Raw genomic sequence first — 22,161 nt, 5'->3', positions numbered from 1 at the left:
CATCAAAAAGACAATAAGGTTATATTTATACAATACAATTTAATGAACTAATTTAAAAACATTAAATAAACTAAATGAATTTTTATTTGAATTTATTTTCAATAAGTTAATATAAAATATGATAGTTTATATTTTAAATAAATAATAATTTAAATAAAATGAATAATAAATGAAATAATTAATTAATTTATGAAATATGAAAATTAAATAATATTTTATTCATTGAAACACGGATTATTTATCATTATTCATATTTCATTTTATTTAAATTGAATTATTCTCATTAATATTCATTTCATTATATATTAATATTGGTTATTAATTAATTTGAAAATACAACAAAGAATCATTCTTTCTTATTTATTTTCTTTATTCATGTTTTATATTTTTGAATATTTCATTTTGTATTTTTATTGACTTTCTTCTTTTCTTCTATTTCTTCTTTCATTTTCATCTCTTTTCATATCCTTGTTCACATAAAACATTTTTTTGTTATTTCAAAACTCTTTGTAATTGAATGTAAATAAATTTCGTTAATTATGAATAGTTGAAATGAATTCGTACTAAAATGGATTGGTAGACTAATCTCAATTGAATATCCATTGGTAATAAATATCCAATAATTCCACATTGTTGGATTGTTTTGTATATTTTTGACTCGAATTTGGTATCTGTAAACTCAATTTAATGAGAAATCTCAAACAAATAACCTATTAAACATTAGAAAAAAAATAACTAAACTCAATATAATTACAAATCAACAAAACACAGCTTGGTTTATTAGTTATTTGTTATTCTTTTTATTATTTTTATTCTTATTTTTTAATAATGAAAATGAAGGAATAGTAAGTTTATTTTTAATCTTAATTGATGAAATGATCTGAAAATGATTTATTCTTATTTTCATATTGTTATATTTTTCAGATAAAATGATATTGAAATATTGTTCATTTTCATTTATTAATCAATCTCTTTTCATTCATTTCAATTTATTCTGTTATTTCTTCACTTCTTCTTTATTATTCACATTTCTATCATTATTTTCTTTATCTTCACCAACTTTATCCAATTTTACAAAACTTCTTTCATCATTATTACTTTCTTGTTTTTTTCTGAAAACTCTCTATTATTAATTACACTTTTTCATCATCAAAAACATAAACAAACTCTACTTGTTTGAAAAGTATAACCAAATTCATTTCTTCATTTTATAATCATACTTAATCCATACTTTTCTATGTCATATCATATTGTTCAAATTCTCTGAATTATTCATTTAATCATTATTATTTATTTCTACTCCCATTTAACAAATTAAATAATGAATGATATTCCAACAAGATTATTCTTAATTGGTATTATCATTAATTATCATTAACATTTGCATGATATCATGTAACTACTTCATTAATCATACATAATTCATCACTTTTCATATGTGCATAATTTCTTTGAAACGTTTCATTAAAATTGTATGGTGTGTTTGTTCTTCATCTTCTTGATTATTTCTAATTGAGTTTGTTTGTAATATATCGAATAGAATTAATTAATCACTGTTGTTGCCTCTTATTTTTTCAAATTACTTCTTCTAAAATAATATTTTTCATAAATCATATCAATATTTCAATCTACAATTCTTGTTTGTATTGGTACATTTCTATTATTAATCTCATAATCATTTTGATTGTTGTTAAGTCATATCTAACTGTTATAATCAAAAGTACAATACTTGTTATTTATGTTCCATTGATTATCGTAGTGTCATCAAAAACATTTGGGTATTTTATTATGAATTGTTCTAATATATTGTTGTGTATTATTATAATCTATAAATTCAATCAACCCATTTTATACTTGTTTCTTTTTCTTTCAATTTTCTGTGTTTTGAAACAATTTCTTTTGTTATTGAAATCTTTTTTTCAATCATGTGATTATTGTCATTGCTCAATTATGAAATTATTCTGTAATATTATTTATATCTTTTTTATGTATTTTGAATCTATCAAATTTATCAAATATTGTTAGTTCTTTGTTTTGTTCATGTTTTTCTAAGTTTTAGTTTTTTTAAATTAATCTCAATTATGATGATTATAAAATATCTTTAAATATTCAATAAAGATTGGATTGATTATTATTAAATAATTGAATTAAATCATTTTCAATATTAATTTATACAAAATATTCATTTAATACATAAATTACAAACGACAGTAAAGAATGAAATAAAATAATATGAAATATTGAATGATTATAATCAAATAAAGAAATAATTACAAGAATATTCATTTTCAATGTTATTAGTATGAATTATTGAAATACTAAATATTTATAATTTATTCAATCTAATTATTATGTTAATTAATCAAAATAACATAATTCAATCAATTCATTCATTAAAATAGAAGAATGGATAAAGATGAATAAAATTAATTCTTTATTTTTATCATTCAAATATCATTTTTATTCATATTATTATTCATATTTTGTTTTATTTATTGATATCATTTCTTTCTTAATGAATAAGATAATTGTTCTTCTTATTTTATTTGTGATATATTTATTGAAATTAAATATTCTTTTAATACTATATCAAATTGATATAAAATAAAATGATTAAAATAATCATTGTATTAAATACATCATTTTATTTATTATGGTATGAGATAATAATCATTTTATTGAATGAAAAATATTAATTATTTTTACACCTTATTATTTTTAAAACAAATTATTCTTAAAATGTGAGTCAAAACCATGTTAATTATTAATATTTTATATATATTATTTAGTAGTACATTTTAGTTATTACTATTCCTTCTTTTTATTTCATATAGATGTGAATATTCAAATTTGAATATTTGTAATATTCTATTTTCATTAAAGATAATTCCATTTTATTATTATTGTTTTATATCAGATTGATAATTTAAGTTTTAAATATAAAATAGAATAAATTTAACATTTGTTTATTTCTTTTATAATTCATTATTATTTGATGCACTTGTTATTTGTATCACTTTTAACATAGTACAATATAATGAATGGTGGTTTTCATTTAATTAATAGAAAATAATAAATGCAAATGAAATGATAATAATAAACATATTAATAAATAAATCAAAAAGAAAATACAAAACGGTATAAAGAATCAATTATTTATCATTTATTCAATGTGTTATTCATATTTCTATTTTAATTAGTTATTTCATTAAAAATCATTGTATAATTAATAAATATTCAATTTATTTGTATTTGTTTCATAGATTGAACTAAAATAACGATAATATCAGATAATATTATTCTCAATATTATCATTTAATTATTTCTTTATTATCATTCTTAAAATAAAAGAAGATAAAATGATATTTCAATGATTAAAACAATATAGTATAATTATTTCTCTTTTTCATCATTTCATTTTCTTTCTTTTAAAATCGGCAACAAAAAAGCAAATAATAGAAAAAAAAGAGAAAATATAAAAGAATAAAATGAAAGTATGAAGTAGAAGAAGATAAAAAGAAAGAAGATAAAGAGTAATAAATTAAAAAGAGATAATAAAAGAAGAAAAGAAAGAAGAAATAAATGATGCAGCATTTTTAATACAGAAAATAAAACTATTCAAAAAAATGTATAATTTAATTGTGCAAAATAATTAACATTATTTTATTGTTGAAAAATATTTTACTCCTTATTTTTTGACAAAACAATGAATAAGATAAACAAATTATTCATTACTTAATTCATTTATTTGTTTATGCTTTATTTTTTATTTTCTTCTATTCATTATCTTCTTTTATTTCTCTTTCATCTTTTCTTTTTTTGACTTATTTCTTTGTTTCATCACAACTTCTTATTTGTTAAACTGTAATGTGTAAATAGATGCCAAAACGAGAAATCACATCAAATAAAATGAAAAGGAAAGAGAATAGTTTTGTTGTGAATAAAATGAATAAATCAACTTATTTCAAAAGTGAAAACAATCACATATCATCAGAACTTCATCATATCCTGTCATGCAGCAGTCTAAACAATACCAACTCTGTGAGACTATCGTCCAATATGTAGTAGGTCTTTTATTTTCTTCAACTCACTTACTTGTTATTATCACTATCCAAAACTCACAAAAAGCATTAACCAGTAAGGAAATAGCCCAACGCCTATGCTTACCTCGCCGAGTTGTTCGTCCACTCATTTCAGACTTGGTTAGGGATAGTATCATCAAACAAAAAGTAGAAGGTGTTTGTTATTACTTTATAGACTATTTCAAAACCATAAGGGATATAGTTGGGTCTTATCTCATCCTTACTAACTTACCTGAAAATGAATCATCAACCTCACTCTTAAAATGTTCGAATATTTTTTGTGGATGGAGTTGTACATACGAAAGAGGAATAGACAATTTTTACAACGGAGTGTTTTTCTGCGAAGAATGTGAGCAACCTATGCATATAGTTGACAACGAACAAGAAGAAAGAAGAAAGATATTAAAAATAAGAAACCAGTTAAAACCTTTAAAAAAATTATTAATAGAATTGAAAAAAACTTATTTTAGTATTGAAGATTATCCAATATTTCTTATTGAAAAACAACAAACAATCCAAGAAGACAACAAAAAAAGTATCAAAGAAAAACATTCAAAAATTATTGTTAATGAACCAATGCCATGGGAACAAGAAGACAATACTCAAGAAACAAAAAAAGAAAGTCATATAAGTATTGAAAAAAATAAAGAGGAAGAGTTTAATATTTATGAAAACATTCAATGGGAACAACCTATTTTTTTAAAGGAAACAAAACTATTTTTTGAGAAAACTTTTATAAAAGATTCTCCATTAACAAGAGAGAAAGTACCTCGTACACCACGTTTAATATGCAACAATAGAAAAAAGGTAAGAAAAAGTAGGTCATTAATGTCAGTAGATAGAAAGAAAGTTTTAATGTAAATGTAAGAGATACCAAGTTGTTTGTTCCAATCTTTGTGTAAAAAAGAAAATTTTGGTTTTCATGTTTTTTAATGAAAGAAAAAATGAGAATAAAAGAAAAAAGAAAAGAACTAAAATTGAGTTAAATAACTACTTTAAAAATGAATTGCCCTTTGGAATATTATCCAAAAGAGCATAATACGAGTGGAACAATTCACCAATTACTTCTTTGTAAAAAAAAGGAGTTAATTGAAGTATATATTGATGAATATCCTGAAAGTATTTTTGAGAAAGATAAACATGGAACGAGTTTGATTGGGAATTGTGTGTCTATTGGGAATGAAGAATGTTTAAAAATGTTAATTAAAAGAGGGTGTAAAATGAATGAAAAAAATAATAAAGGAATAACCCCATTGTTTGTTGCACTTCATAAAGGAAAAAAAAAGATTATTGAATTACTTGAAGAAGGCATGAAATTAAATTGGACATCAGTTGAATTGATTCAAAGAGATGTTAAAGGATTTTGTATTATGCATTATTTAGCTCAAACAAACTATTTACTAGAATGGTATAAAAAATATAAACTAAAACGATTTATTGAAGATCAAGTTAATATATATAAAGCAACTCCATTATTTATTGCAGCTCAATATAAAAACAGTAAAGCAATAAATGAATTATTAACACTTGGTGCTAATCCAATGAAACCTAATATTTATGGTCAAATACCACTTATGATTTCATTAGAAAAAGGAGATATTGAAAGTATTAGATTATTATTTAAAGGATTAACCAATAATGCATATTCTGATAAAAAAGGAAGACAATTAATTCATTATTCAATTAAAAGTCATAAAATTGAAATTGTTGGTGAATTACTTAAACTATATGGATATCAAGAGAACAGTGTTATTTGTTTACAAAATTGTTTATATGAAATTCAAGAAAGTGGTAAATTTAATGGATTTAATGAATTAATGAAAAAAGAACTTCATCAAATGGAAATTGATTTTAATAAACAAAATCTTTGTGATAATGATGGATTTCATTTAATTTATTATACTATTTATTATGACTTTCCTGAATTAATACAATTAATATGTATTTGGGATAAGGAAGCATTAAAAAGAAGAATTTATAATGGATGGACACCTCTATTATATGCAAGTAGTTTTGGAAGGAAGTCATGTTTATTAACAATAATAAAAATTCTAGGTAAAAATTGTTTATTAGATAAAGGGAATGAAGGGGAAAATGCGTTACAATTAGCTTGTTATTATAAACATTATGACATTGTCTCTGTTTTATTAGAACAAGAAATAGATTTAATTCACCAAGTAGATAATTATAAGAATAATATATTTCATTATACTGTGTCTGGAGGAGAACGTAATATTCTTAGAATGTTATATGATAAAATAAAAGAAAAGAGTATGATTAAAGAAGTTAATAGTTATCAACAGAATGTACTTCATATAGGCAGTTTATCAGGATGCTCTTCTATAACTTTAGAATTAATAAATAAATATAGTGTTAATCCTCAACAAATAGATCAATATGGAAATAGTCCATTTCATTATGCTGTTCTAGCTAATACTTCAGACACATTTTTGATTAATTTATTGAAAAGGTATTATACTGATATTCCTCAAGACCATCTTAAAAGGACACCTTTACATATTGCTTGTTGTTGTGGAAATTCTTATATTATTCCATTACTTATTAAAAAATATCCATCTTGTATTAATATTCAAGACTCATTCCTTAAAACTCCACTTCATTATGCAGTAGCAATGAATCACCCTGAGTGTGTTGATATTTTAATACAAAACCATTGTAATACAACTATCATTGATTCAAAAGGAAAAAGAGCGATTGAATATGCACAATGTAGTTATTGTATTTGTCGTTTATTAAATAGAAATCCTCTTTGTATTAAAAAGTATATTATTACTGAAAGAGATATAGAGTCAATGAACATTTTTTCTATTGGAACAATTGTACGAGTTGTGTTTCAAAATAATAATAACCAAATGTTCATTTTATATGAAAATAAATTAACACAAATTCATTTAATAAGTTATAAAAAAATTCCTTTAAATCCAACAGAGAAACAACAACTTCTTCAATTATCACATCAATTTAAAATTAATTTAGTGTTTTAATTCTCCATTAATTTCATTAATAAAATTAAAATAAATTTTGTATTGTTCTTCATCTATTTTATTTATTTTCAATTCTTCTAAGTGTATTTCTATTTCTTTATCACTTTGATGTTCTAATATTTGTTTAGTAACAATATCAAAAACCATTTGTTTTCTGTCTGGATATCTTTTAAAATAATCTTTGATTTCTTCAAATGTTAATGGTTGTGTTTGTTTATTTAGTTTGGTTTGATGACTCATTGTTAATTAGTTTTAAGCATTTCAAAAAAAAGAACATCTAGAAAATAATTCTTTGAGTTTTTAATATTCAGTATCTTCTCTTCTTTAATTTTTAACTTATTATAAAAAACAACATTCTTAACTTGTGGTTATTTGTAATGTCTGACTTAATGCAAACAATACAATGTCATATGATTGGAGAATGACAAAGTTATTTTAGATGTGTATGCCATAGCCTTACTAATCATCAATAGTTGTATAAAAGAAATAAATATAATAAATATATAATACATTTATTAAACATTATAAATACAATTCTTCAAAAGAAAAAATGTACGTGTCAATGTGAGAACGTGGCAATGACGTATAACATAAAGAAGCAATAAAAGAGGGTTTAGACAGAACTTCAGTAGATTGATTTGTATGCCTATTGCAGTTGGAATTGATATTGGAAATAGAAATATTACTGTTGCAGTAGTACGTAAGAAAGGAATTGATATTGTTGTTAATGAAGTCTCTAATAGACAAACCCCAACATTTGTATCATTTAATGATAAAGAAAGAGCTATTGGAGAAGCTGGTTTTAGTTTGTATCTTAGAAATGTAAAAAATACAGTTGTAGATGTTAAAAGACTTATTGGAAGACAATATGATTGTCCAGATGTTCAAACAGAATTAAAAGAATTACCATATCAAACAGTTAAATTAGAAGATGGAATGATTGGAATGAAAGTGATGATGAGAGGAGAACAAAAAGTATTTAGACCAGAACAAATTATTGCAATGTTATTAATTCAAATTAAACAATTTACTGAAGAATATACTAAAGACATTTTTACTGATTGTGTTATTTCTGTTCCTGGTTATTTCACTGAAAATCAAAGAATTGCAATGTTAGATGCAGCTAAAATTGCTGGTATTTCATGTTTAAGATTAATGAATGAACATACTGCAACTGCATTAGCTTATGGTATTTATAAAACTGATTTAAGTGAAACTGAGCCACGTCCAGTTGTTATTTTAGATGTTGGACATTGTAATACTACATGTTCAGTTATTTCTCTTCTTAAATCTAAAATGAAAGTTCTTGCTGTTGAATATAATTGGAAACTTGGAGGACGTAATTATGATGAAGCACTTGGACAATTTGTCAGAGCAGATATTCAACAAAAATGGAAAATTGATCCAATGAATAATTTAAGAATGTGGAATAGAATTTTATCAGGAATTGAAAAGTCTGTTAAGAGAGTTATTTCTAGTGGAAGTCCAAAAGCCATATTAAATCTTGATACTTTATATGAAGAAAGAGATTATCATATGGAATTCACTCGAGAAAAATTTGATGAATTAACTTGTCATCTTAATAATGAAATTATTGAACTTATAAAAAGAACTATTACAAAGGCTGGTATGACTATTGAACAAATTCATTCAATTGAAATTACTGGTTCTGGTACTAGATTAAATACTCTTCAAGACGCTATAGTTAAGACTCTTAACAAACCATTATCTAAAACAATTAATTGTGAAGAATCTATTGCACGTGGATGTGCTATTGCATGTGCAGAATTACAACCATATTTCAAAGTAAGAGATTATGTTGTTGAAGATATTCCACCATATGAAATTAATATGGGATTCAAGACTGATAATAAAACTGTTGCACCAATGAAATTTATTTCTAAAGACTCTTCATTCCCAATTACTAGAGTTCTTAAAATTAAAGATGCTAATGGTCTTCATGTAGATGTTAACTATAGTGATAATAATGTTTTCTTCCCAGGAACTTTAAATTCTGGAATTACTCTTGATGTTTTAGAATTACCAAAAGCCCAAACAAAAACACCAGAATTAAAATTAAGAATTGCCTTAAATAAAAGTGGAATTTTAGAACTTGTAGATGCTTTATTATGTGAACAAGTAGAAGAAGAAGTAGAAGAAAAAGAAGTTATTGAAGTACCTGAAGAAGTTAAAGAAGAACCAAAAGCTCCTGTACAAGCTGAAACAGAAAAGAAAGAAGAACCAAAAGCTCCTGTACAAGCTGAAACAGAAAAGAAAGAAGAACCAAAGAAAATGGAAGAAGAAAAACCAAAAGAAGAAAAGAAAGTTAAAATGGTAAAGAAGACAATTACTAAAAAAGTAAAGAAAATGGTAAATAAAGAATATCCTGTTAAAGTTAATGTTCATAGTGTTGGTATGTGTGAAAAAGATATTAGTAAATATCTTGCTGAAGAAGCTCAAATGCAAGTTGATGATAAATTATTTATTGATACTGCTCATGCTAAAAACAATTTAGAAGCTTTTGTATATTCTATGAAAGATAAATTATTATTTGGTTGTTTAGCTGAATTCACAACTGAAGAGGAGGCTTCAAAAATTTCAAATGAATTAGAAAAATATGTTGATTGGTTGTATGAAGATGGAGAAAATGAAACAAAGAGTGTTTATTTGGCAAAACTTGCTGAGGCTGAAAAATTAGTTAAACATATCGTTGCAAAGAAAGAAGAGAAAGAAAGAAAAATTGCAGAAGAAAAAAGAAAGAAAGAAGAAGAAGAGAAAAAGAAAAAAGCAGAAGAAGAAGCTAAAAAGAAAGCAGAAGAGGAAAAGAAAAAAACTGAAGAAAAACCAAAAGAAGAGTCAAAGAAAATGGAAGAAGAAAAAACAGGTGCTTCAGAACCACCTCCAGTACCTAAATAACAAAATAATTTAATTGTTCGTGTTGGAGAAAATCTTTTTTTTTGTTTTAAGAAAAGAAATTAAAGTTATGAAAAAAAGAAATTAAATTTGAAAGAGAATTAATGGAAGTAATTAATGAGAAAGAACAACAGAGTATCATATTTACTGTTAATGGAATTGAAATTCATTTTCCATACCAATTCATTTATCCAGAACAATATCAATTCATTAAAACAGTAACTAGTGGAGTTACAAATAATAAAAAACCACCACATAAACAAATTATTATTGAAATGGGTACTGGAACTGGAAAGACTGTAAGTATTATCACTGCAGCAAAAGGATTATTGGACAATCAAGGAAGTAACATTTCACATACAATTTATTGTACTCGTACTATTGATGAAATTAAACAAATTTTTAATGAACTAACAAAATTATCAATACCATCAGTTGTACTAGCATCAAGAGCTCATTTATGTTTATTGGATGATGTAAGAGAAAGTAAACATTCACAGTTAAAGTGTCAAGAAAAAAGAGATAAAGGATTATGTCCATATTATCATGATATAGAAGATGAAATACCAATTGTTGCTGGAATAGATGAATTAGTTCAATTTGGTAAACAACATCAACGATGTCCATATTTCTGTTCAAGAAACAACTTTTATAAATCACCATTTATAGTTTGTACATATAATTATATTCTTGATCCTAAAGTAGAAAATGTTACTGTTGGTAAAATGAGTGATTTACATCAAACATTACTTGTTTTTGATGAAGCACATAATGTAGATAACGTTGTTGTTGATGCACAAACACTAACATTATCATTAGATACATTAGAACTTGCAACAATTTCATTAGTTCGTCTTACAAAACTTCTTTCAATTGAAGAATCAAAAAAACCTTTAAAAAATGAATATAAACGACTTGTAGAAGGTCTTAGACATTCAGAACCAACAAAAAGAATAGAAGAAGAAAATAACATTCCAATTGATACAACAACTTCTATTCAATTTGTTGTTTTGATGAATGATATTGTTAATTTCTTTAGAGAGAAATTACGTGAAGCTCATATACACAAAAAGCAACATATTAATGAACATTGTTCAATTCCAATTAAAAATATAGTTGATTCATTTTGTAATTCTTTAGCATTAACACCAGAAATTGTTAGTCTTATTCCTCTTAGACTTCATTTACTTATTAAGGCACTTGGAGATGAATATGGAGGAAGACAGGATGTAAAAGGAGATTCGTTTTATTACGATGACTTATATCTTGTAGCAGATTTTGCAGCATTACTCTGTTCTTGTCAGGAAGGATTTTCTTATGTTCCTGATGTTGTAAAAATGGACAAAGACAATTGTTTTCATAGTGTGTTAAATTTAATTTGTGTTGATGCCGCACATGCTATTCAACCAATATTAAATAAATTTCATTCAATAATTTTTACGTCAGGAACATTAAGTCCATTAAAAACGTATATTAATATTCTTGGCTTAAATAATGTTGTTGAAGAAAAACAAATAACATCTTCTTTTAGTAGTATGAGAAGAATTTGTCCATTGTTTGTAACAAAAGGATTTGATAGTATTTCAATTACATCACAAAGTTCTGATACTCCAGGAACTGAAATAAAACAAGACAGAATTTTATTTTCATCACAATACGCATATAGAACAAATAGATTAATTATTCATTCTTATGGTAGATTAATACTAGAATTATCTAAAACTGTACCTGATGGTATTTTATGTTTCTTTCCAAGTTATTCATATATGAATATTTGTATTTCATATTGGGATGAAATGAAAATTATAGAATCTATCTACTCTAATAAATTAATATTTGTAGAATCAAATGATAGTGAGGAAACATCTCTTGCTTTTCAAAATTATAGGTTAGCTTGTCATACTGGTAAAGGTGCTATATTATTTTGTGTTACTCGTGGCAGATTATCTGAAGGAATAAATTTTACAAATCATCTTGCTCGAGCTGTTTTAATTATAGGAGCTCCCTACCTTCAATCAGAAATTCTTACAATTAAAGAACGAATTGAATATCTTGATAATAAAAAGATTATTTCAAAAGATGAATATTTAATATTTGATGCTATGAGAACTTGTAATCAATGTGTGGGAAGATGTATAAGAGGAAAAAATGACTATGCTGTTGCAATATATGCAGATAAAAGATATAAATTTAATGATAATAAAATTATTTCTTCTATGCCCCAATGGATTGTTGATGCTTTAGAAAAAAGATTTACTGATATTTCTGCTGATCAAAGCATTACATTAGCAAAAGAATTTTTAATGAAAATGAGTTATTTATTTAATAACCAAACTAATTTAAAATTACAAAAAGGTAAAACAATATGGACATTAGAAGATATTCATAAAGATCAACTCGTTTCGTTTAATGAATGAATTTATTTTATTTCTTTTGTTTTAGTAAATAATTAAATACATTTTTTTAATCAAAAAAATGAGTTTAACTAAAATATTTCTTTTTTTATTACTTTAAAAGAAATTAACTAAAAAAAAGAATAAAAGAAATTGAAACAATAAATTAGAAGAGCATACATCCTCCTTTCTTTTTATCTTTTTTGGCTCCTCCAGCTGGAGAAATAACAGCTCTAACAGCTTCATCGAAAACAAGTCTTAAGTTCTTTTGAGTTAAAGCAGAACATTCAATATACTTAACAGCTCCAATATCTTTGCATTTAGCTTCACCTTGTTCAGTAGTAATTGGTGTAATTTTTTTCTCTTCTAATCTCTTTAATTGTTCTTTATCTTCTCTCATATCAAGTTTAGTTCCAACTAATAAACATGGAGTCTTTGGACAATGATGAGAAACTTCTGGTTGCCATTTAGATGAAACATTATCAAATGATGGTGGAGAGACAACTGAGAAACAAATTAAGAATACATCAGTTTGTGGATATGATAATGGTCTTAATCTATCATAATCTTCTTGTCCAGCAGTATCCCAAAGTCCAAGATTAATTGGTTTGGAATCAACCATAACAGTTGCTGAATAATTATCAAAAACAGTTGGAATATATTCATTAGGAAAAGCATTAGTTGTATATGAAATAAGAAGACATGTCTTTCCTACTGCTCCATCACCTACAATGACACATTTGACGGCTTGCATTTTCTGTCTTTTGAGAAATTAAGATTGTTCGCCGTCTTTTTCTTTTACCTCGTAGATCTTTTTATTTTTTCTAAAACCCTGCCGTTTTTTTTATCTTTTTAAGTTCTTCTCCTTATTTCCTTTTCTTTCACTCTATCTTTTTCCATTACTTTAATGCAATTCTTTTTTTATTTTTCCTATTTTCAGTTTTTCTGTTCTATTGATGGAAAACGGGAAAGTAAGACTGCTTCGTTTCAAAGTGAATTTAGTGTTTTGTTTTCATTATCTTTATTTCTTTACATCTTCCCCATAATGAAAGCGAACTTTGAAAAAGATAACAAAAAACGATACAATAAATTATATAACATAATTTTTCAATTTTTTTTATTTTATTCAAAAGAATTTTAATTGAACGACTTAAACAAAAAAATTTTTGTTGAGAATAAAATGCAATTTCACCACTTTTTTCCTTTTTAGAGATATCTTAAAAGAGTATTAGAGTATTATATTGACAATTATTAAAGGAAAGGTCAGAAAGTCATTAGTAACATTTAATTTCATAATAAGGTTTTTATTAAGAAAGTGATTTAATAATAAAGTTGTTGAAGACCATCATGATAAATTTTTAATAGTATTGTTAATGCAAAACAGTGAAAATTTACTTCGTTTTCACATCTTTTTGTACTTTTTATGAATGTACTTTTAATACTTTATTTAGTATTTTATATCTTCATTACTTAAAATATTAATTTGACTAAAACTAATCTTTTATCTTTAATAAATTGAAATAAAAAAACATTAAAGTTAGTATTACTCTTTGTGAAAAAAAAATAAAATAATCTAATAAAACTAATTTAATAAGTTGAATATTTCTCAAAAGAGTAAAATTGTTATTTTTTTTTTTTAATCTCTTAATAAAAATATAAAATAGAGATAAAAAGGATTGGTTCATTAATTGACTAAGAGAGAAATGAAGGAATAGAGTTAGTTCATTTAATACTATTCTCTTTTTTCATTATCATCTTCTGAATAATATTAAAAGTATTAAAAAAACGTAATAAATATATAATTTAATTATTAATAAAAATATTATTCTTTATAGTTTCATTTTTTACAAAAGTAAACTTAATAAAGGTGTATTGAGATATGCAACGATTGTATGATTCTCTTTGGAAATTACCTATCCAAACACCTTCTGATATAGAAACTCACCAATATCTTTTTGAATTATTAAATATTTTAACATTAAAATTATTGGAAATACATATTCCACCTCATAGAAATTCAAGATTATCTAAATGTCGTTGTGCCTTGTGTAGATATCAACAACTTTGTGAAGTACTTACTCAACCACCATTTCCTCATGAGTTAACTCTACCAAGAAGAACACCAAATTTTGCTTTAAAATACCTTCCTAAATGTGTTTATTCATTAAATATATCACATACTCTTTTAACACAATTTTTAATACCAAAAAGATTTGATTGTCTTGTTGCATTAAATATTTCTGCTACATCTATTGCAACAAATTGTATTGATGATATAGCAGCATTACCACATTTAAAGAGTCTTAATATTAGTGAATGTAGAATTAAAGACTCAATTATGACACAATTAAAAGATGTTCCATTAGATTCATTGATATGTACAAATAATAATTTAACAAATAACACATTAACCCAACTTCAAAATACACCATTAGGAAATGCTTTAAAATATTTTGATATATCAAATAATCAAATTAAGTCAAGTTCATTAAATACAATCTTAAAATATCCCGAACTTGTCATTTTTATTGTTAAGGGAACTCAAATAGATCAACGTTCATTAAAAACATTTGTCTCACGTCATGAACAGTTTAAATATAATGGAATGCAATTAGAACGTATTGGTAGAAAATTTAGTCAAAAACAATTTGATTCTATTAATGAACAATGGGGATTAAAACATTTTTGTGAAGCTTTGTGTGTTGTTGGGTGTACATCATTTAACCAAGAACAAACAAATGCTAAAACATCAACAGAGAGTATCATATTTACTTCACAACAATAATTCATCTTGAAAATAGAAATTAAATAATAGAATTAAAACTAGTAATTTAATATTCATCCTTTTTAAAATGGAACTAAAAAGTTAAAGGAAATAAAAAAAAATATTTTAATATCAACTTAATGAGAATTAATAAAGCACAAATTATCAATTTCTTTCAGTCATTAAAAATGAAAATATTTTTTCAAATACATCAACATGCTCCAATGTGTTTAATTTGGACTGCATTAATATTAATTCAATTACTAACTGGATATGTTATTTTAAAAACTAATGTTGGTGTTGTAAGTGAAATTTATTCAATTCAAAATATTTATTATGAAGAAACTGAATTACCAAATACTTTTATTTTAGAATTACCAAATATTCCAATTATTGCTACTAATGCTTCAAAAAACCATTTTCATTATAGAAATTCAACTTTTGATTATTCATCAGTTTCTGCTTATTATTTATCATTATTATATACTGAGTATTTGCATTTAAATGCTAGATTAGGGCATAACAATTATGCATCAATTTCTCCTAATAAATTAGATGAATTAGTTCGTAACGAATTTCAAGGTGATTGTATTAATGACCAACTTAAAAGTGAGTGTCAATATTATAAATTATTTGGTGGTTATTCTGGTATTTCATTTGATATTATTAAAGAAAGAGGACAACCAACAGATGTATTTGTATTACCTAAATTAGATACATTAATGAATATATCAAATTATGATATAGTTAATTTAACTTCTATTCAAATTTCAGTTAATCAATATAAAAAATATCATAAAGTTAATGATATTAAAAGAGCTTTATTTGAAAATAAAGCTCCATTAATTCTTAACCATCCAGAATATAAAAGGTGTAGAAATCTTGGTAGTTTAACTGAAGAAAATATTAAATGTACAAATGCTATTAGTAAAAATGGAAAGTATGGTGTGGATGAAATACAATATCATTCAGGATATGTATCATCATCAGTTATTGTTGGATGGAATGAAGAAGGATTTATTGTTAGAGGAAAAGAATTAGGACATACAAAAGAATATTATTTAGGTAAAATGTCAACTACAGAAGATATATATTTATGTGGAAATACATATGCATTTGATTCATGGATATCATATAATGAATCATTTGATATTTTTGATGCAACTAAATTAAAATATAAAAGAAATAAAGAATATGATGATATTATTGGAACTCAATTAAATAATGGTCAAGAATATTATATTTGTGGTGATGGTAAGAAAGCAAAAGTTGAATATTCTTCAAATAAAAAATTAGGTCAAATTAGATTAAAGCCAACTACTAATTTATTACAAGAAATTACTATTTCTGGATGGGAAGAACTTTTTGAAACAGTACTTATTCCATCACAACAAGAAGATGGTATTTCTGAATTACAAGAATGTTTTTATAATATTCTTCCATATAATGTATATTTTGATTATTATTCTCATTCATCTAACAATTATGGTATTATCGTTTGTTCTTTTATTTCTTTTTTTTATTTTTCATTCTTATTTATTAAATACCTTTTAATCTTTTAGGGTGCTAAACATTATAACTTCACTTTTAGTGGTAAAACTTTACCTGAAGAGTATTATTCAACTTGTCATGATATTATCATTGAAGGAGCTTATGTTATCAAAATCTTATAAACTTTTCAATTAAACCTTTCATTCTTAAATTTAATTAATCCCAACTTATTTTGCATTTTTTATTTATTATTTGTGCACCAAATTCATCATATTCAAATGAATTGATAGCTAATTGATTAAATTCTGAAATAGAAGCAAATATTGAACCACCAATCCAAGATGAATATTGTCTATCTGCTGGTGCTTCAATACCAACTTCAATTGAGTCATTACATAATTTTTGTACACCTGAAGCAAGACGTTCAGCAAATCCAGGATAAAGAGTATTACCACCAGCACATAAAATATTATTAAATAAACAACGTCTAACATCAATATCACATTTCATTACACAATCATAACATGCAACATCTAATCCTTTTGCTAAAACATCATCACTAATAAATAATTCTGGTCTAAACAAAATTTCTGGACATAAAAATCGTTCTTCTTCAATTGAAAATTCTGTTCCATCTGGTAAAGTGTATGTACGTAATAAATCTGGGTCTGATGATAATCGTACTACATCCATTAAATCTAATGCTACAAGACAATCTTTTTTAACTTGATTTTCAAGTACTTCTTTTGCTGCTGCTGTAGAAAGATTAACATCTCTTTTTTCACTAATTGTGGAAACAAGATATTCTAATAAATCATTTCCTGCAACATATTGTTTATGAACACATGATGAAATAACATATCCTTCATAAATTGGTATAATTTGTGTAATATCAGCACCTGAATCAATAACTAATCCGTCTGTCTTTTCTGATGCAAATAAAGAAAGAATTGGTTGAATCGAAAAATATACAGATGGTACTTTAAATCTTTCAAATAATAATTGTATTGTTTTTTCTCGAATTTGTTTTGGATTTAGTGCAGGTTCAGTAAATAATATAGGTTTTCCATATCCTTGACATTCATCTAATGCATTTTTAAATAATGCACTAGCCATTGAAATGTCTTCAATCGTTCCATTTTTGATTGGTGATTTGATTTGAAATTCTCGTTTTTGTTCCTTTAAGATTTTTCCCACATAAAAGTCAGGTTTTAGTTGTGACTTTTCCCTCGGAATTCCAACGTATGATGGAAAAATATTTGTTGGCATAGATTCTCCGGCATTTCCTACACGACACGTTTGTGACCCAAAATCCAAAACTATTGGTGTTTCCATTTTTCTTTTTATTTATTCCTTTTTTTTTATTTTATTTTAGTTCTCTTCTTTTTATTATTTCTATTTTTTATTTCAAGTTTTATCTTGAAATCATTCTTTTTATTAGATTCTTTAATAATCCTGTTATTTTTAACTTTTCTCATCTGCTCACAAAATCGAAAGGGAAGGAATAGATAATAGACAACAACATTTAGACAGAAAAAAAAAATGAAGTCTTTTAAGTCAAAAGGACATAACAAGATAGAATTTCCTCCTTTACAATCATCTAATTCCTTTGATAATCAGTTAGATTCTATTGACTCATTTATACAATCAGATAAGATTAATAAAAAAGAAAAAATATTATATGAAATAGAATTATTAGTATATTCTTATGAATGTTTGTGTATTGACTTTTTTAGTTTTCATTTGCTTTGATAAAACTTTTACCTTTTTAGGGTATTCATTGTTAACTTCAGGTGAATTGAAACGTATTGATTCTGTTGATATGAGAAAGTTGAGAAAAAATTTTGTTTCAAACCTTCAGGATGCTCAACTACGCAGATACTTACCATTGTATGAGAAAAAATATGACCAAAATGAATAAATGATATACAAACTAACACATTAGTTTAGAACTTTGATAATTTATGTTTCTTTATTTTAAGGTTATTATATTTTTTTAAAAAAAATTTCCATTTTATAAATATAACTTTACAAATCTAATGATTATTTCTTTAAAATATATTGTTTTTTTTTCAGTAACGATTCACGTTAATCCTTTAACGAAAGCTATTTATTTATAATTTGTTGTTTTGTTATTATTATTATTTTTACTTTTCTTTTGTTGCTTCTATTGATTGGTAACTTTATGTTTCTTGTTGCAATAGACTGTTATATTTTTTATATTTAAATTAGAATTAGGAATAGTTCCTAATTTTATATCATCAAACAGTTTTTCTAAATCATTAACAAATTAAGAGATAATTAATACAACAAGTAATAAATTAAGTATTAATAGGAATTTCCTCAAGTAAAAAATCTTCTGAGTGTATATCATTAAAACTTAGTTAGATAATTAATATAAATAAATGAAACAATACATAAAGAAAAAGAACATGAATTGAAAAAAGATTCTTGTTGAAGAAATAAATAGTTTCTAAAAAAAAACCAACAACATCCACAAAGAATTTGATGAAAAAGAGATAAATTTAAAAATAAATTTTAACTATTCATAAATTAGTTTATTGTGGAGAAACTTCTTTCTTTTGGAATTGATCAAAATTAATTCCAACAAAGAAAGGACGTAATTTTAGAGCTTCAAAATCACAGTTTCTTTTTGATGGATCTTTTACAAGTAATTCTGTTACAAAACTTTCTACTTCAGGGAAAGTGTTATAAGGGAAATTAATTGGCTCACTGATAATTTTTTTGCATACAGTTGATGGGTTTGTATCATAAAAAGGTGCTTCACCAAAAGCCATTGCAAATAATAAAATACCATAACTCCAATAATCAACAGCAGCAGTTGGTTGTTTTTTTTCTAATAATTCAGGAGCAAAATAATTATAACCACATTTATAAGAAGCACGTAAACCAACTGGAGTAGTTAAAAAGATATGTCCATCGTCAGTAATTAAAACAGTTTCAGGATTAATTTCCATATGAATATAATTACATTTATGTAAAGCATTAATTGCAAGTAATAACTCTGTTGCATAAAATTTAACACGAGGAATAGGAAGAATAGAAGAATTCATTATTTCTGACAATTTTTTTGTTGGATATTCATTCATTACAAAATGTAAATTTTCTGATTGAAATGATAAACAAGTACGACATAAATATGGACATTCTGTTAATTTAAGTGAATTATGAATTGATTCAATATATTCAATTTCTTCACTATTTAATGTTAGTTTTAATAATGTTTTCATTGAGTATTTAATTTGTGTTCTTGTATAAATAACTGTTTGAACAGAACCTTTATCTGTTTGCATTATTGTATTTCCAATATTAAAATTATTTAAATCAATTTCTTCATAACGTGAAAATCCATTTTGTGATGTTTTATTATCTTCAATAAATTCAATAAAACTTTTATACCACCTTTCTTCTACTTCTTCATCATCAAACTTTAATCTAAATACTCGTGAACTATCAAAATGAATTTCTATCATTAATTTTTTTCCATTTACTTTAATCGCTTTTATTGCATGTCTCATATCAACTTCTCCTTTTTTACACGTCTCCTAAAAATTTGTGTTATTTCTTTTCTTTTTCTTTTTGTAATTCTTACAAACTTGTCTATTTGTATAATAACTAATATTCCCATCAGTGGTAAATACAAACCACCTTTTCTTCCAACTCTTTACATTACTTCCTTCTTTAACAATATATCCTGTTTGAATCTGTTTTACTGTTGACATTCAAATTTGATGATCTAATTATTTTCTTAAAACCCACAAAAAAGATTTTCTACTTTTTCTATCGTTTTCTAAAATCTTCATTTTTTTTCTCTTTTTCTTCATTTTTTTTTTAGTTTTGTATATTTATATTATTCTATTTCTCTTTTTTCATTCTTCATTTTTCTTATCTGTTTTATTGCTCTTTGAATTGTTTTTTTCTTTGTGGATTACAACCCTAATTTTTAACTTATTTTGTTTTTAGAGTATTTCTTTAAAGGTCTTTTATTTTCAATTACTTATTCTTCTTTTTCTTTTGTTTCTTTTTTTGTAAATTCTTGTTATTATAATTCTTCTTAGTGAAAATTATGACTGTCATTTCTAGTATATAATTAAAACCTATTCTTTCCTAAACTATTACTTTTCGCAAATTACTTATGTTAATAATAATAAAGAATGGAGTTTGAAATTTTTAATTTATTTTCTTTTCTATTGGATATTGTATAAAATATCTTTATTATGAAGGAATGTCATGTATTATGTTAGACGAATGTGTATTTATTAAGATGGTAGTATTATTGATTTGTTAATGTTGTAAGTATATTTATTAATAAAGAATTTAGAAATATATATATGGGGTATTATTAAAGACAAAAGAATTGAATGTTGTTATTGCTGATAATAAATGAAATTATGGATTAGTAATATTGTAGTAAAAGCATATTCTTTCAACATAAAATAAGAAAATAAAGAAACTAGAATTTTAAATACACAATAGAATTTAAATAAATATAAAATAATAACTTAAATAGGAATATTTAAGTTAATAATGTTTGAAAAAATGTCGTTTCAATTAAAATAATAAGTATTAAAGAATAGAAAAGTACTCTTTTCAACAAGATGAAAACTAAAAGATAAAACACAAAAATATGATTAGTCTCTAGTGAACAAAGAACAATAGAAAATAACAACAATATCACTTAATTAACTACTTTTTATTAAAATATAAATTTATTAAAAAATTATGTTTAAATTACTAATTAACAAAGTGCAAAGAAAGAAGTTTTAAAAGATATGAAAGATTATTAATCAAAAACAAAGTTCAAAATAAAAGAGTCAAAAGAGTGATTTTTCAAAAGACAAAAATCAACAAAATATAAAAAGTTTTAAGAAAAGAAAAAAAAACAAAAGTAAGATCTTAAAGAACTGATTTTTATAATATTATGAAAGTGATTTTAACACTTTTTATTTTATTATTAGTACAGTCAAAAGATGTGGTGGATACAGTTACATTTGAAATTAAACCATCACCAAAGAACATTAATGATTTATTAACAATACTTGATAAAGAAATTGAGAGAAAGAATAGTAGTTCTATTAAACGATATGAAGAAGCAAGTGTTAAATATCAAGTAAATAGAGAGAAATATTCATCAATGTTAATCTCATCAAAGTCTCGAATGACAAGTGTTGTAGAAGACATCAATTCAATTAAAAAAGAATTACAAACATTAACACTCAAACGGAATGCATTAGTTCAAGTTAAACAAAATACAAAAGAAATTGATCAACAAATAATTGTATTAAAACAAAACAAAAAGGATAAAGAAAAAGCTTTAAAAGATATAAATAAAAGAAGTAAACAATTACAGAAAGAATATAATAAAGTTAACATTCATTGGGAAAAAGCACAGAAAAAAAGAAGTAATGAAAAAGAATTTATCAATAAAAGAATAAATAAAATTAATCAACTAAAAGAAGTTATTTCATTGGCAATTATTAAAAATAAGGAAC

The 22,161-nt window shown here is 24.1% G+C and overlaps 10 protein-coding genes across 10 annotated transcripts; 7 read left to right on the top strand and 3 right to left on the bottom strand.

Moving 5' to 3' along the window:
* Positions 1-4,013: 4,013 nt before the first annotated feature.
* EHI_197880 (uncharacterized protein) lies at positions 4,014-4,943 on the top strand (the record flags this gene model as incomplete). The annotated part of the gene is made up of 1 exon (XM_645743.1): positions 4,014-4,943. One exon carries the CDS (start codon positions 4,014-4,016, stop codon positions 4,941-4,943), a length of 930 nt encoding a protein of 309 aa, XP_650835.1.
* Positions 4,944-5,083: 140 nt separating this feature from the next.
* EHI_197870 (ankyrin repeat protein, putative) lies at positions 5,084-7,087 on the top strand (the record flags this gene model as incomplete). The annotated part of the gene is made up of 1 exon (XM_645742.1): positions 5,084-7,087. One exon carries the CDS (start codon positions 5,084-5,086, stop codon positions 7,085-7,087), a length of 2,004 nt encoding a protein of 667 aa, XP_650834.1.
* A 642-nt stretch (positions 7,088-7,729) lies between these two features.
* On the top strand, positions 7,730-10,003 carry EHI_197860 (heat shock protein 70, putative; the record flags this gene model as incomplete). Its single annotated transcript, XM_645741.1, has 1 exon — positions 7,730-10,003. The coding sequence occupies one exon, from the start codon at positions 7,730-7,732 to the stop codon at positions 10,001-10,003; it is 2,274 nt and encodes a 757-aa protein (XP_650833.1).
* Positions 10,004-10,104: 101 nt separating this feature from the next.
* On the top strand, positions 10,105-12,417 carry EHI_197850 (DNA repair helicase, putative; the record flags this gene model as incomplete). Its single annotated transcript, XM_645740.1, has 1 exon — positions 10,105-12,417. The coding sequence occupies one exon, from the start codon at positions 10,105-10,107 to the stop codon at positions 12,415-12,417; it is 2,313 nt and encodes a 770-aa protein (XP_650832.1).
* On the bottom strand, positions 12,407-13,151 carry EHI_197840 (Rho family GTPase). Its single transcript, XM_645739.2, has one exon. The coding sequence runs from the start codon at positions 13,145-13,147 to the stop codon at positions 12,560-12,562; it is 588 nt and encodes a 195-aa protein (XP_650831.1). The 5' UTR covers positions 13,148-13,151; the 3' UTR covers positions 12,407-12,559.
* Positions 13,152-14,272: 1,121 nt separating this feature from the next.
* Positions 14,273-15,178, top strand: EHI_197830 (uncharacterized protein; the record flags this gene model as incomplete). The annotated part of the gene is made up of 1 exon (XM_645738.1): positions 14,273-15,178. One exon carries the CDS (start codon positions 14,273-14,275, stop codon positions 15,176-15,178), a length of 906 nt encoding a protein of 301 aa, XP_650830.1.
* A 119-nt stretch (positions 15,179-15,297) lies between these two features.
* EHI_197820 (uncharacterized protein) lies at positions 15,298-16,830 on the top strand (the record flags this gene model as incomplete). Its single annotated transcript, XM_645737.2, has 2 exons — positions 15,298-16,653; positions 16,720-16,830. The coding sequence occupies 2 exons, from the start codon at positions 15,298-15,300 to the stop codon at positions 16,828-16,830; spliced, it is 1,467 nt and encodes a 488-aa protein (XP_650829.2).
* Positions 16,831-16,864: 34 nt separating this feature from the next.
* Positions 16,865-17,996, bottom strand: EHI_197810 (actin, putative; the record flags this gene model as incomplete). Its single annotated transcript, XM_645736.2, has 1 exon — positions 16,865-17,996. Exon 1 carries the CDS (start codon positions 17,981-17,983, stop codon positions 16,865-16,867), a length of 1,119 nt encoding a protein of 372 aa, XP_650828.1. The 5' UTR covers positions 17,984-17,996.
* Positions 17,997-18,190: 194 nt separating this feature from the next.
* Positions 18,191-18,569, top strand: EHI_197800 (uncharacterized protein; the record flags this gene model as incomplete). The annotated part of the gene is made up of 2 exons (XM_645735.1): positions 18,191-18,362; positions 18,421-18,569. 2 exons carry the CDS (start codon positions 18,191-18,193, stop codon positions 18,567-18,569), a joined length of 321 nt encoding a protein of 106 aa, XP_650827.1.
* A 637-nt stretch (positions 18,570-19,206) lies between these two features.
* EHI_197790 (PH-protein kinase domain containing protein) lies at positions 19,207-20,391 on the bottom strand (the record flags this gene model as incomplete). The annotated part of the gene is made up of 2 exons (XM_645734.1): positions 19,207-20,214; positions 20,266-20,391. The coding sequence occupies 2 exons, from the start codon at positions 20,389-20,391 to the stop codon at positions 19,207-19,209; spliced, it is 1,134 nt and encodes a 377-aa protein (XP_650826.1).
* Between the last annotated feature and the right edge of the window lie 1,770 nt (positions 20,392-22,161).

Source organism: Entamoeba histolytica, genomic scaffold, assembly GCF_000208925.1.
Source record: "Entamoeba histolytica HM-1:IMSS scf_1104750519259 genomic scaffold, whole genome shotgun sequence".
NCBI classification, from domain to species: Eukaryota; Evosea; order Mastigamoebida; family Endamoebidae; genus Entamoeba; species Entamoeba histolytica.
This window is presented reverse-complemented; position numbering and strand designations above follow the sequence as displayed.

What these genes read in the sequence shown, in the direction of transcription:
- EHI_197840 (XM_645739.2), bottom strand. Translation starts at nt 13,147, where the DNA reads ATGCAAGCCGTCAAATGTGTCATTGTAGGTGATGGAGCAGTAGGAAAG.